Below are 14,763 nucleotides of genomic sequence, written 5' to 3'. Positions count from 1 at the left end.
TTTTGCTACGGTGAGCTTGACAAAAGCCAATTTTGAAAGTCAAGGTTGAACAAAGACATCTTCCTCTGGTCTCTACCTTTACTGCAGGGGCAGAAAGATGAGGATTACTCTTGTTGTTTGGATGGTTGGGGGAAGAGTAGGGGTAGAAGGAAAGGGGGAAAAAACCACCAGTTTAAAATCATCACCCTGTTGTCAGGCAATATTTTAATGCATCTTCACAGGATCTGCTGTTATGTCCTGTTCACTGTCTTCTCTGGCATCCTGAGGCTGGACCTAAAGAGTTGATACTGTGTTCCTGTCTCAGTACTTCAAGGCAACCGGACAGAGAGTGGGGACTCCAGTATCTCTCTGAGCCCTTGAATAAGGATGGGGAAATGCAATAGAAGCCCACTGCTGATCCACAACAGAGTGGGAGTGAAAAATAACCCTTTGACGTTTTAGGCAGTGTTGAGAGTTGTTTATCATCATAGCAGAATCCAGCCTATCCTGCCTGCTTCAGTGGCTCTGCATCAGCCACTACCAAGAAGGCTGGGACCCTTCAGGGAAACCTCCCTGGGCAACCCCTGCTCCTTACTCCAGGGTGGCCGCCGTCTTGCTTTCCCTAGAACTTTTGGAGGAGTTTCTCTGCCTCCTCCTGTGCTCTTCCTACATCCCAGGGAATGGATCTTGTTCAGAGTCCCATCCTTACCTACCTCTCCTTTCTCTTCTAACTTTAACACACTCAAAATCCGTAAAATCTTTCAACATTCTCATCCACTATGTCAATAGTCATGTATTTTCTCTTCTGTTAAACTTTCCTATGGATAGTTCATACACCCTACCTTGGCTTTCTCATTTCCTATATACGTCATCCTCTGTAAACTCTTTTTTTTTTTTGTCTTTTTTGCTATTTCTTGGGCCGCTCCCGCGGCATATGGATGTTCCCAGGCTAGGGGTCGAATTGGAGCCGTAGCCACCGGCCTATGTCAGAGCCACAGCAACGCGGGATCCGAGCCGCGTCTGCAACCTACACCACAGCTCACGGCAACGCCGGATCGTTAACCCACTGAGCAAGGGCAGGGATCGAACCCGCAACCTCATGGTTCCAAGTCGGATTCATTACCCACTGCACCACGACAGGAACTCCTGTAAACTCATTTTTTTTTAAAAGTTGAAGTATATTTAATTTATGATTTGGTGTTAGTTTCAGGTATACAGCAAAGTGATTCAGTTATATACATGTATTTTTTCAGGTTCTTTTCCATTGCAGGTTATTACACAATATTGAATATAGGTCTCTGTGCTCTACAGTAACTCCTTGCGTAAACTCATTTTTGTTCTAACCTCTTCACTGAAGCTGGTTGCTGAAATTGTTTGGCTACATAGATCAAGGCTGCTCTGATCCCTCGAATTCCAAATCTTTATTATCATAGGATTATAGAATTTCAAAACCGAAAAAAAAAAATGCAGAAGGATGTGCTTCTCAAACTGTAATGTGCATAGAGTCACCTAGCAGTCTTGTTAAAAGGCACATTCTGAGGGCCCACCTCCAGAGATTCTGATTCAGTGAATCTAGGGTGGAAACTGGCCACGTGCATTGCAATGAGCTCCCAAGAATACTGATGTTGCTGCTCTGGGGCCACACTGGGGTTGCATGACAGTGTTTTGTTTTCTCCAAGTGTGAAATGAAAACCTACGTATGGCCTCACATCCACTGGGTAGCAGGGGAGGACTTTTCCGTGGTTGCCATGGTGAACTGCAGGAGGAGCTGTTATAAATGATCCAGGAAAGAATCATTAGGGCACACCCAGTTGGGAATGACAGCAGTAGTCCCAGCTTTCTACACGTGGCGCCTGTCTCCAGAACTTGGATTTAGGGTTGAGATTAAGCTTGAGGCAAAACAGCTTCTCTCCTCTTCGTGGAGAGAGCCCTGCTCCTGAAACACATATCTGAGCTCTCTATGGGCAAACACAGAGACATAATGAACTGTTGAGAACTTTCTGTGAAAAGGCCTTCTTTGGACTTTTTTTTAAACAGACAAGTTGTTGGTTTTGGGAAATCAGCACAAGTGAGGTTACACAGAAGGCGCAGTGTTCCGAGGACTTTATTCTTCCTCTAGCTCAGCACCCTCTCTTCCTCCCTTGCCATCTCGCGGACGCAGAGCAGTGATGTTTGTAACTGGGGAAATGCTCTCGCGTTAGTGATGGTTCCCTCCCAGGGTTCTCTCCTGCCCTCTCATCACTCTGCCCTCCCACTCTATCCTTCTGCCAGGACTAGTACTAGCGGAGCTTACCACCTCCCTGCAGAGTCTTGGCAAAGTCACAGAAGCAGACTAAAAAAGATGAGAAGGATTTTAGAGATGTAGATGGGGCTGGCCCACTCTTTTTGTTTTAAAAGAGAATATTGGAGAAGTAAGAACATTGGATATTGGAGAATAAGGAGAAATAAGTCTTTCAAGATCACACCGAAAAATGCTGGCAAAGCCAATACAAGGAACAAGATCTTCTGATACCCAGTCCAGGACTCTTTGACTGCATCTTATTCTCGTGGGAAAGTTGAGATGGGCAAGGCCAAGAAAGATGGCAGGATGGATTACTCGCAAGTTCATTCAGCTAACCTGGAAGCCTAGATAAAATTTGAGTATTGGATTGTGATAATTCAGTGATAAGATATATCAGACCCGGGTTTTGTTTTGTTTTTGTTTTTTTTTTAGTTTAATATCCCAGTTTTTACAAATAAGGATACCAAGGTCCAGGGATGACATTGACCGACACATCCCTGGTATAAAAATCACTGATTCACTCATCCTGGAATTTTCTTTTCTTTTTTTTTTTCTTTCTTTCTTTTTCCTTTTTTTTTTTTTTTTGTCTATTGTCTTTTTTATGGCCACACCCACAGCATATGGATGTTCCCAGGCTAGGGGTTGAATCGGAGCTGTAGCTGATGGCCTACATCACAGCCATAGCAACACCAGATTGTTAACCCACTGAATGAGGCCAGGGGATCGAACCTGCAACCTCATGGTTACTAGTTAGGTTTGTTAACAACTGAGCCATGATGGGAACTCCTCATCCTGGAATTTTCTAAGCATTCATTCCAACCTCTGCTCTCTTTTTTCCCCACTCCCGACACAGCTGTAGTCCAAACAGCGAGTGTCCTTGGTTTTCTTCTTAGAATCTTGTAGGAAAGTCTTCCTTATTCTTCCCTAGAGGTTTTGTGCTTCCTTCATGCTCTATGGGAGAGGAGAAAGATTAGTGTCCAAAGTGACACGGAAGGTGAAAGTCTGTCTGAGACCTCTGGCATCTCAAGGCTTCCAACATGAGTTTTCTCTGGCTCTTGGCTTGTCGGTGATGGTATATAAGACCTCATTTTTATAGATCTCACGAATTTGGAATTAGTGACATCTGTGACAAAGTCTAAATTGAGGTTTACCTTTGAGAATCAAAGAGGAAAATTTGAACAATCTGTTAGAGTTAATGAAATTTAAAAGTGGATGTTTGTAGAGAACAGACTTGTGGTTGCCAAGGGGGAGGGTGACTGAGGGAGGGATGGATTAGGAGTTTGGGATTAGCTGATGCAAACTATTATATATATAATGGATAAACAGAAAGATTCTTCTGTATAGCACAAGGAACTATATTTAGTATCCCATGATAAACCACAATAGATATGAAAAATCCAATGGATAAACCACAATGGATATGAAAAAGAATGTGTGTATGTATGATTTTATCACTTTGATGTACAGCAGAAATTAACACAACCTTGTAAATCAACTATATTGCATTAAAATAATTTCAGGTGCATGTTAGCCAATTTAAGAGAAGAATCCTTGAAACACCATTTTAAGCATATTCAGAACTCTCTGACTCAGACCTTTTGACCATTTTTATATTAATTACACATTATTCTTACCTGTTCAATGAGGAAGGTCTCCTGTGATTTTCTAAGGGAACATGTTGCTAGTCTAATTTAGCCATTATGTGAATTGTGTAAGCGTTGTAATGAAATTGCACTTCTCTAAAAAAAAAAAAAAAAAAAAATTTTCACCAACTCAGAATTTTGTTTTCACTTGGGTTTCCCTCCAGTAGTGAGTACAGATGGATGAAGCTTTGCTGTACTTGTAACGTGTGTGTATTTGGTGGAGGTCATCCTTGGTTAGAGACACCGTGACTTAGAAGCAATGTTCTATCATGATGATTGTTGTAGTAGGCAGAACACATTTAAGAATGTGGGGGGTTATGTGTTAATTCTGCATTAGAAGAGTAAACAGGTGTGTAACTTTGTCCGAGGTAAAGAACGCCATTGATAGGAGACAATGAAAGGAGTTTTGAATATAAGCTCAGCACAGACAATGAGGACGGTTTTAATGACGAAGGAGTTGGGCACCTGGAAGGAGAGTATAACTGACTGTGGATTCTGGGAAGTATGGAGGCGCTGAAGTTGGCAGATAACCATGTCTTCTTTGGCAGCACTTTGTTTAATGAAGTGGAGCCCACTGGTATCTAGGTTACGGGGAAAATTCAGAACACAGAACAACAGATGACCTTAGTGGCATAAATGAATATGGGCCAAAGAAAATAATATTAAAACACGAGTCCAAAGAAAAGATGTCTTGAGCAAGACTCTAAATCTAAATCGGTTTTCATGGGGCAACCTGATTCTCCTATTAGAATGGCATGGATATTTAACTACCTGTCTTGTAGTTACTCATGGCAACGTTAAGAACTAACCCTACAACCAAACTAAGAGCTAATGTCCAAAATAGTAATGCTCTAGGAGAAGAATATGGATACACAGTTCTAACTTCTAATTTTGCTTTGAGTTGGTACACCTTATCCACTGGCACTTGTTCTGAGCCTACCTTCCTACATTCCTTTCGTTCACCATTTTTAAAGCATTATTGAGGTCCGATTTGCATATCCTACAACGCATCCATTTTAAGACACATTCTGACCCGTTTCTGCTCCCATCTCCAGTGATCTGCTCCATCCTTTGGTGATTTTTAATGCCCTTCAGTTTGGGCTCTGTGTTTGTAGAAGAAAGCATGTGCTATTATAAGAGACATAGGTTATGTTGAAACGGCTTTATTTTTTTTTAATCCATAAATATCCGTTACTGACAAAAGTGGAAAAATCCTTAAGACTAAGTCTTACTAAAGTGATATCCGTTTACAGTACATATAGAATGTGCTTTGACAAGTAAGTAGAACGATGAGATTTGTACAGAAGCAGCAATTACAGGAGCACTGCTCATCATGAAGCTAAGTTATGAGGAATGAAGAAACTATGCAAAGGTACAGATAGAAAGGTACTTTTCATCAGTACTACCATATATAATAAACATGGAATCCATAAATTGGGCTAATGCATAAAAATGTTCATTAATCCCCCCTTAGGAAATTGTGTCCCCAAACTAAAAATATTACAGTAAGAATTGCTTTTTTTTTTTAATTAGAGAATTTCAAGAATTCTTTACTACAAAATGTCTAGTTGAGTTATAGAACTAGAGGAATATTTGCCACTACGAAGCAAATGAAGGAGTCCTCCCAGGGAGTGGCGTTCAAGGGTCACAGCAGGAGTGGGCGGCGGAGTGGAGCAGGGGTCTCCCTCTCTCTCAGGAGGGAGGGTATTAAGAAAACATATGATGTCATTTCTCTGACTGATGGATGGTTGATGTGTTTGCCGATTTACAAGATGGGTTCGATGATATTGATTTGTGTGCTCAATTCTTGCCTCTTCACAAGCTTTCATCAGGAGGACGGTAATGTCACAAGGAGGGGCTAAAAAGGTACTAGGCTGGGGTGGGTGCCCACCTCTTGGCAGCCCAGGGAGTGATGCTTCCTCCTCCTCCAGGTAGAACAGAGCCCAGCATCCAAACTCTTTAGGACTCAGGTTCTGGAGGGGGATATAACACCCGTTGCCCCACAAAGCCTCTGCTGGGCATTTTCTTCTATGGCTTGGGATGAATTTCCAAGCTGCTTTCAAATACAGACTTCATGTCATTGTGGGCCAATCTCCGAACCTTTCTCTACTAGCCCATCCCCTCTCTGAAATCAGAACCACCTCCCTCCAGCTTGAAGGACCACATCAAAATGAAAACTTCAGACTTCGCCAGGGACACAGACCCCCAGGGTGAGTGCGATGTGTCTACAGGGGATTCCATGACACGCAGTTGGTAACCCACAAACTGGATAGACCCTTATACCTTCAGACAGAGAGCAGCCATGGATGGCTGTGATCATGGGGCCCACCCCAGGCTCTAGGGAGGAGTCTGGTGACTGCCTAGGGCATCTGAGGATATTGCCGTGGAGCAGGTGCAATGGGGTAGATGTGGCCCAGTTGAGGTGGTGCAATGAGAGTAGGGGTGCCAGTGGGCATGGAAGCCCTACATGTAAGAGTTGGATGGAACTTGAGAACTTGTTTGGTCAAAGCTCCTCACTTTACAGATGGGAAATGGAGGCACTGAGCAAGAACCTGGCTCATCTTTGTCACATGGCAAGACAGAGACAAAGCTGCATCTTCAAGAGCTTTCTTCCGGTGCGTCTTCCTGCCATGCACGCTGCCTTCTGAAATCAAATGTAGAGCCCAGGAAGACATATTGTTCATCTCAAACCTGTCACTAAAAGGCTGCATTTATTTTAAAAAAATAATAACATAGGAACCCTGAAAAATACTTCATTAAAACACAACAAGCTTTCTTGAAAATACTCCAGAGCCAAGTTTCTCTGGTTTGGGGAGGATCGTGGAAGAAGGTATGTGGGGGAAATGGAGCAGGTGCTTTCTAGGGTTCAGGTCATCAACAGCCCTTACAGATTACCTCTGGTCAAGTCCACAACTGCCTGTGGACAAATCTGAGGCCAGAAGGCTGGTGGCAGACAAAGTATCTCTGAAGGAAATAGGTTGTGTGGTGGTGGGGTTGTTGGAATGGGAGTTTCTCCGTGCTTAGAGAGTCATGAGGCTCTTTCTCCAGTCTTTGGGGACAAAGGGGGATATGTGACATACACAAGCAGGACAGGCGTAAGTGAGATGGAACAGTGGCCGAGAGCCCTCAAGGATATGAATCTTTGGCCAGAGCAGGAGCCTCTGGGCTAGTGGCACCCTGGGGCAGGGGCTTCAGGGACATGCCAGCTACAGGAACCAAAGCTGATCGTTGACCCACGATGCCTCTGACAGGGCACCTTCCATCCCTTATCTCTTAAGGGCAGGAGGTGAAGGATAAGCCATGGAAGCCAACGAGACCTGAAGAGTGTCTCATTCCTGGATCGTTTTCATTGAGAGCTCTGCATTCCAGAACCAGAGAGTTGAGCAGGACCAGGGATCAAAAATTAGGGAAGAGGGAAGAAAACGGAAGAAAAGAGCAGAGACGAGAGGAAGGGAGGAAGGGCCGAATGTGTATAGATGACTGAGGTCAGTTTAGGGGTGTGGAAGTGGAAAGAGGGGAGGAGGCATTTGAATTAAGAGAAGTGTGGGAACTTTCTAGAAGGCTGACCCATCTCCCAAGACACTGGGGAGTCCTAGGGTAGAAATCCAGTTGGGGGGTTAAAGGAATTCTTGGAAAAGCCTATTGTGACTCACATGCTCTCAGAGCCAGGAGTTCACTGGATGAACAGAGGCAGGAAAGGTGGAGGACATGAAGGTTTGTGAGTGCTTCACTGCCATCAAAGGCCAAGGGGACCAGCCAGAACCTTCAGGGCAGGAGAGAACCCGTGCAGAGCAATGGAGACTCATCCAAAGAGCCAGGCAAGCAGAAGGAAACTCTGGGCTTTGGGTTTCCCTTGCTAGGGGAGGGGACTTCCATTGTAGAGGAAGGGCCGGCCCTTCCAAGTGTGGTAGTGACCACCAGCCTCGTGGGGCTGGGAGTCAGGACATCTGGGTTCCAGCCCCAGAACCCTCTCTTATCTGCGACAAGAACTTGTCTGGTAATGTGGCTTTGCTTATTCTTCAAATGTGGATAGGACGACTGATAAATGAGATACTGCTGTGTCCCAGTTAAGACAACAGTGTATGGATTTTGAAAGGAAGGACTGAATTGGAGCAAGTCTGTAGACTTTTCTCTTATTTCCTTCCTTCCCTCCCTCCCTTTCTCCTTCCAGACCCAAGGGTGAAGCAGGAGAATCATTTAAAAGAAGTAAAGGGTTGGGTAGAGTTTCTTGATCCCACTGACACCAGAGTTTTTAGAATGAGCAGCAGGAACGCTGGGATGAAAAATGCTTGGGACTCAACCTATCAAACCACCCCTGAGACGGACACAGAGCTGGGGAGTAGGTCACCCCCAAGGGCTGGAGAACTTAGTGCTGAGATGATGCTTCAGAATGGAATGAGATCAGGTTTCTGGTTAGGGTGTACCTGTGTGTAGACACCTGGGGAGAGGAATCTCCCCACCCATGTCCTTTCCCCTCCACACCAGCAGGCAGCCTTCAAGGGGACTGGCTGAGAGCTGGATTAGCGGGCTCTGTGTGTGTGTGTGTGTGTGTGTGTGTGTGTGTGTGTGTGTGTGTGTGTGTGTGTGTGTGGTGGGGGGACAGCTGTGGGAGACACACCTTCCTTTCTAGGAGTAGTTGATTTCCCCCAGCCCAACCCTCTTAGCCTCACCTTCTGGACCAAACTCTCATAAACCCTTAGGGACCAGCCCTTGAGAAGGTTTATGTGTTTGTAAGAAAGGAGAGCAGAGCGTTGTCCCTGTCCTCACAGCCTCACAGTCCTGGTGACACCGCCCCACTGGGGACCTGAGGGCTGTGTCCATCATCCCCACCCTCAATCCCCTCACGATTCAGGGTGATGGTGAGCCTTGTGGGTAGAGTGGGAATAAGAGCTTTGGAATTCTTGAGTAAGTAAGAGGAATCACTCAACTGATTTCTCTGTGGATTAGGTTAAAAATCCGCAGGGCTGACACTGGGGAGTTCTCCCTGTCCCACCCCGTTTTTAAAGGGCCAGACAGGTTGTACGGGGAACTGGGGCATCCAAAAATTCCAGTTCCAAGTCATTGCTTTTGGAGTCTATGGCGACAGTCATATTTTCAGTATCATACCTCCGCTCAATAGTCTGAAGCTGATTCCCCCAGCTCCAGCCCAGGGAGGTACCCTAGCCCTGAGAATGGGGGCGCTCCTTCTCTCCCTCCAGGATTTGGTGGGGGGAGGATGTCGCGTCCTTCACTGTCTGTTCTCCAGGAGGCTGTTCACACCCTGCCCACCCCCCAGGTTGGAGGCAGAGAAGATGCTGAGATGGGTTTGCAGGGGCAGCCCCCCCAATATAGCTGAGGGCATGGGGTCTGCCTGGCGGCCCAGCGCCCCCTGCAGGGGAGCGACTGGGGAAGCTACCCAGTTAGCCCCCCAGACCAGTAGCCTGGAGTACCATTATTTGCGTCTGCTAAAGAGTCTCTGTCCCTTTGATCCAAAGGAGGCACTGGTCTGAAGAAGCAGCAGCCGGGAGAGAGGCGTGGGAGGTGGGGGCGGGGGAGCCAGGCGGAGAGAGTGCTTTCTAAAGAAAGAAGGGGCCAAGCAGGTGGGCAGTGATGGGGAGAAAGGAGCAGGTGAGGTGCAGAACCACAGCCTGGGGTCCTCCTTGACCGGGGGCTGAGCTGCCCCTCTTTGGAAGCCAGTGCCTCTGTCCTGCCCGACGTGCATGCTGGGAGATGGGCAAAGCCCTGGGCGGTGGGAATGGCGAGCCCCTGAAACCTGGGGCGTCACAGTGGCCCTCCCGACCCCGCCCCTCTCTGGCCAGGGGCAGAAGCCTCTTGGGAGAAGAGCAGGGGAGGGGAAGGCAGGCCTGAGTGGCAGGTCATAGTTCAGACCTAGAGGCCTGGAGAACGTGTGGAGATAATCAGGTTGCTAGGGAGGGCACCCCGAAGTCCCTGCACCCCATCGCTACTCTCTTCTGGAAGGACTAGAGCGAAGCCCCAGAGAACTCCCAGGGCTGGGGGAGGGGCAGAGTCTTGTGGGCGGGGCAGCCGGCTGGAACTGGGCGGGGTTCCCAGCAGTGGGGAGGCAACTGAGGGAAGGGAACCCCCCCCCCACGTCCCGGGCTTGCGGGAGGGGCGCGGGGCCAGGGCGGGGCCCCCAGGGGGTTAGCGGAGGAAGGGCCACTCACTGGGGACCAGAGAGTTCCAGCAGGCAGAAGAGAATCGTTATTGTGCTTATGGACACAGCAGCTCCCCGGTTCTGAGAGAGCGAGCAGGCAGTTTTTAGGCACTAGAAGATTTCTGTGATGCGGTTTTAGGTAAGTGAATGAGACCGAGTAGCCTATTCGGTCAGCCCATTGACTGCACCCGCTGGCCAATTCAAACCCGGGCGGCTTCCGGCCAAGGTCGGGCCAGGTCCAGGCCAGGGCCTCTTGGCTGTCAGAACCTGCAGCTGAGCCTCCAGGAAGGAGAGAGGGGACGTGGGACTGAAAGAGAGTTGGTGACAGTGGCAGGGTGAGACTGGGGCCTCGCCCCACACTCCACTGCCCTTCGACTCTTCTGGAAAAGTGAGGGTGGTCGCTGTAGATCCCAGGTCTGAGCGCGCTGTGCCAGGCCACCGGCGGTGTCCCAGGAGTATGGCTTTCTGGGCAAAGGTGGCCCATCCCCACCTCCACAGAGGGGGACGAGGGAAGGGAGCTGTCCAGGGCCAGAAGCTCTGCTCCGGGCCTCCCCCGACCCCTGCCCCGCCTGCCCCGCCTTTCACACGGTCACTTCTGTCTTGCTGGCTGTGTAGCAGGTGTGGTGGCCTGGGATGTAGTGCAGCTGCTCCACGGTGTTGTGTCTGCGCGAGGCAAAGGCCTGGCGCTTGGCCGCGGTCTGGCTCTGGCCCAGGGTGGCGTAGGAGTTATTGGAGGCACTGGGATGGGAGTGCATCTTGGTCATGCGGTAGCGGTCCAGCACCGGCGTGGACACAAAGACCTCCGTGTGTGAGATGGCCCGCGACAGGGACTGCTCGGGGAAGGCCGTCCGCTCTGGCGACAGCAGCGGGTCCTGGGAGTGCAGGTGCTCGGTGGAGAGCAGCCGCTCGTCGGACAGGATGCGGTCGTAGGGCATGCGGAGCTCATCGGGCGGGCAGCGCTGTGGGGACAGGACCCTGTCCTGCGACATGGCCCGGAGGGGCCGGCGGGGTCGCTCTCGCGCCAGCGGCTTCTGTTGGGACATCTGGATGACATTGAGGGGAAGGGTGCCTCTGGCGGCCAGGTCGGGCAGGTGCCGCCGCCTCATGTAATACTCATCAGCCTCCTTGTCGGCTGCAGAGGAGAGAGGTAGCAAGGGCCAAGTAGCCATAGAGAGAGACAGACAGACAGACAGACAGAGTCAGCTGGGGTGACACCTTGACACTGCAGCCAGGACCATGCTAGGACCCTGCAGCCCAGACTGGTGGAGGAGGTGCTTTTCCCTCCACCCTGCAAGTCAGTTCCCAGGGGCCTCATTCAAGGCACGTTCTGGTTCTGCCCTGGTTCGTTGGGAGAGTCTGCATCTCCAGCCAGCTCCCAGGCACTGTGGCCGCCCCTGGTCTTTGGACCACCTTCAGCATCCTGGGGTTAAGGGACTCCCCTGAGGTCCCCAGGAAGTTCATGGAAGAGTCAATGGCAAGCCCTCGCCCCACACTCCTGCTTCATTGTTGCTTCTACCACACCATGGTCCTGAAAGAGAATGACTCCCCACATCTTGCTAAGACTAAGACGCCCGAGGAACAGCTTTCTGATGAGGTTCAGAACCCCTCTCCAAGGAAGCTGGGTTGCAGGACCAGACTCCTGCTAGAATAGAGCAAGATGCTCCACCCAGAAGGCACTTGTAAAAGTGCTTCCTGGTAACTTAGGAACATAGTAACACTTCCCTGGGTAACAGCCTCTGCCTAGGCAGCCAACACATGGGCATCCGGCCCGGACATGGGCCCAGAATCAAGTCTACATGGCTTCGCCTGTGCCCACAGCAGGAGCAGGCCAGGGCAATTCCATCTGTGAGCCTCCTTCAGATGCTCTGCCCTTCTCTCCATCCATGGAATCCTCCAAGCTCACCCGTAAACTCACCCAGGACACACACAAGCCTGCTTTGCCCCGCATTTCAGGAACGAGGCTTCTAAGACAGCCTTCCAGCTCTCCGCAGAATGGGGATGCCAGCCACTCCTCAGTTTTCCCAGAGTGTTCCTGACAGGTAGATCCTGACTCCTAAGCCACCTCTCCTCATTCCAGGCATGCATCGGATTCCTCAGATCAGCAGGGATTCTGGCTTTCAGCCAAAGAGACTCACTGTTCCACCTTGGAGGTGGCTGATGTGGACTCATGGGCTGAACTACGGGTTACCCTATAGCTTCACATGCCTGCTCAGCCCTAGAGGTGGGGGTAAAGGGTCCTCAAAATAGACTGATCTGGAAGTGGAGTTAGACGGTCCAAGGATTGGAAAGTTAGAAGAGACGAGCTCTCCTGCCTTCTGCTTTCTTGAGATTGTAATGTCTGAAACCCATCAATCCCAGAGCCCCCCGGACTCCAGTGGGATCATGGGATGAACTGGACTCCACTCATGGAATGGGGTGTGTGTGTGGAGTGGGGTGTCTCAGGTTCTCAGCGTTAGGGAGGGAACTGGTTTAAGGGCCCTTCCACAGCCAGGTCTCTAGGAAGCGTCTCAGAGAAAGCCCTGGCTTGCCAGCCTTTACTCCAAGGCAGGTAGGGAGCAAGGGAGGCCCCGGGTTTGACGAGGGCAGGTGTGGGGCAAGGCTGAGGAAAGGCCTTCTCTCTTGCCGGTCAACTGCCTCCCAGGGGAATGTGGACCTGGGATCCCATGGCCTCCATTCTAGCGAGGGGGAGGATGGGCTCAGGCCGCAAAGAACGAAAACCAGGGGCTTGTCTGTCCCCTTCTTCCATGCTACTCCTCCCTCTTTGTTTGTGGGCTCCACCCCCAGGTGCAGGACGAGACAGTGGGACACGGGAGGGTGTGGTGGAGGCCCCAGAGACAGACCCCCACGCCCCCACGCTTACTTAGCCTCTTCAGGGATGAGTACTTGCTGGGGTGACTCTTCACTGCGGACTCATAGGACGGGGGAAGGTGGGCCAAGTTCTGGAAAGAGCGGGAGAAGGAGAGGTCATAGGGCTCGGTGGCCGATGTCAGGATGTTGTTCATCCGAGGCTTCTCTGCAAAGAAGGGAACGGTCATTGCATTAGTGAGGACACAGGCTGGGGGGCAAGTGTCCAGGTTCCATCTCTTGTCCCCATCCTGCTTTTCTGGCTCCCTGTGCTAGGACACAGGTGGTGGTGGTGACTCAGTTTCCCTCACGCTCAGCCCCAGTTGCCAACGGGCCTGGAGCAGGTGCCGTGTGGCTGCACTGGCCATGATGGCAGCTTGCCCTTCCTTGAATGGCAAACACTGTCTCCTCGTCTATCACTGGGCTGGCTGATGAAAATGGAAGCCTGGTGGAGCTGAGAGAAGTTATACAGTCATCTGTTGTGGTGTAAAAGTTCTATCATTTCCCTGATAACTTTAGGCAACCTAGCTCTCAGGCTCAGAAAAACCTACGTTTGAAGGAGGTAGAGTGACCCATCTTGTCTGCATACCTGGAGGCCTGGGTCCAGGACCCAGCTCCACTGAGACTCCAGCCCACACTGTCTGTGAGGTCATTTCACCTCTCACATTGCCCCTTCCACTTTTGGCTTCTCCAAGCCCTGCACCCGACAGGTCATGGTGAGCCTCAAAGCTATTTCCTCTCCAACTCCTTCCCCTCAAGCCCCTTTCGCCATCTCTGAGCTGCTGGAGGAAAAAACATGGGCAAGATGCCGAGCACATCATCTGTGTTTCTCCCTCCATCACTTGAGGTAGAGCCTTGAGATTCCAGAGTCTAAGGGGGAGAGGGGAGAGTTGTTCCACTCCAGACCTGGGGGAAAGACGGGGGAAGACACGGAGGAAAAGACCAAAGAGAGACGAGGTGAGTGACTATGAGGGGGATGAGCTGAGCTGGGCTCTGGGAGCCAGACTAGTTACAACACGGAAGTCAGGGGTGGGGATGGGAGGGAGGAGATGCAAATACAGGCACACAAAGATGAGGGACATAAGCAAATGGAGATCCAGGGCAGAAAGACGGCATGCCTTTGTGCCTGACTGACTTGCGGCACCTCAAGAAGTCAGCAGGTATTGGTGGAGAAACGGTGGTACCATTCCTAGAGATGAGGCAGCAAGGGTTCTCCTATTAACCCCCATCCTCTTGGTTTGGGACACCCAAGGAAGGGCAGGCTTTAACTTGGGACAGATGTATCAGAGGACGGTGGCTCCCCATGCCTCTTGGCAAAGAGGGTGCATGGGACAAAGAGAAGCAGTCCTAGGCTTTGTCCAAGGGCAACCCTGATACAGGAAACTCCTGGCTTTGCTATCCCTTCTTGCCTTCACTGGTACCCCCACCACTGGGGATGGAGCCAGGGGAGCCCAGCCAAAGAGCTGGTATTCTCACCAGCTTGGTACATATGTGAGGGGGCGGGGGATGCTCTACATCCCTGAGCAATCAGAACATGCTGTACAGAAAGAGCCTCCCTACCATGGATCAGGACAGATGCCAGGAAGTGGAGTGGGCAGGAAGCCGGGAGCACTGCTACCCAGAGCTGGGTAAGAGCCGCCAGTCCCATAGCCACTGTTTCTTCACTTTTGGCCTTGCTAGAGAAGAATGAGTTGGCATCATACTCCTACCGAGGGCATCTCTCTGCTCCCTCACTTCTAAGTGCAATATTTCTAGCTGCTCTGACACATCGTTCAGATGTGTTCTCCAAAACCTGCCACTGAGCCAGGACCAGCCCTTCCTTGCTTTCTGCCTCCATCATGATTGTCCCCGGCCTCCTTGCT

General features: G+C 50.2%; 1 protein-coding gene across 1 annotated transcript in view; it reads right to left on the bottom strand.

Moving 5' to 3' along the window:
* The window catches only part of SHISA6 (shisa family member 6), a 266,924-nt gene continuing 257,211 nt past the window's right edge, over positions 5,051-14,763 (bottom strand). The window contains 2 exon segments of the mRNA XM_021066272.1: positions 5,051-11,189; positions 12,918-13,070. Of these exon segments, the coding sequence (XP_020921931.1) occupies positions 10,639-11,189; positions 12,918-13,070 (704 nt within the window). The 3' untranslated portion in view covers positions 5,051-10,638.

The sequence above is a fragment of the Sus scrofa genome, chromosome 12, assembly GCF_000003025.6.
Source record: "Sus scrofa isolate TJ Tabasco breed Duroc chromosome 12, Sscrofa11.1, whole genome shotgun sequence".
Classification (NCBI taxonomy): domain Eukaryota; kingdom Metazoa; phylum Chordata; class Mammalia; order Artiodactyla; family Suidae; genus Sus; species Sus scrofa.
Note: the sequence above shows the minus strand (reverse complement) of the source record. Positions and strands in the feature narration are given on the sequence as shown.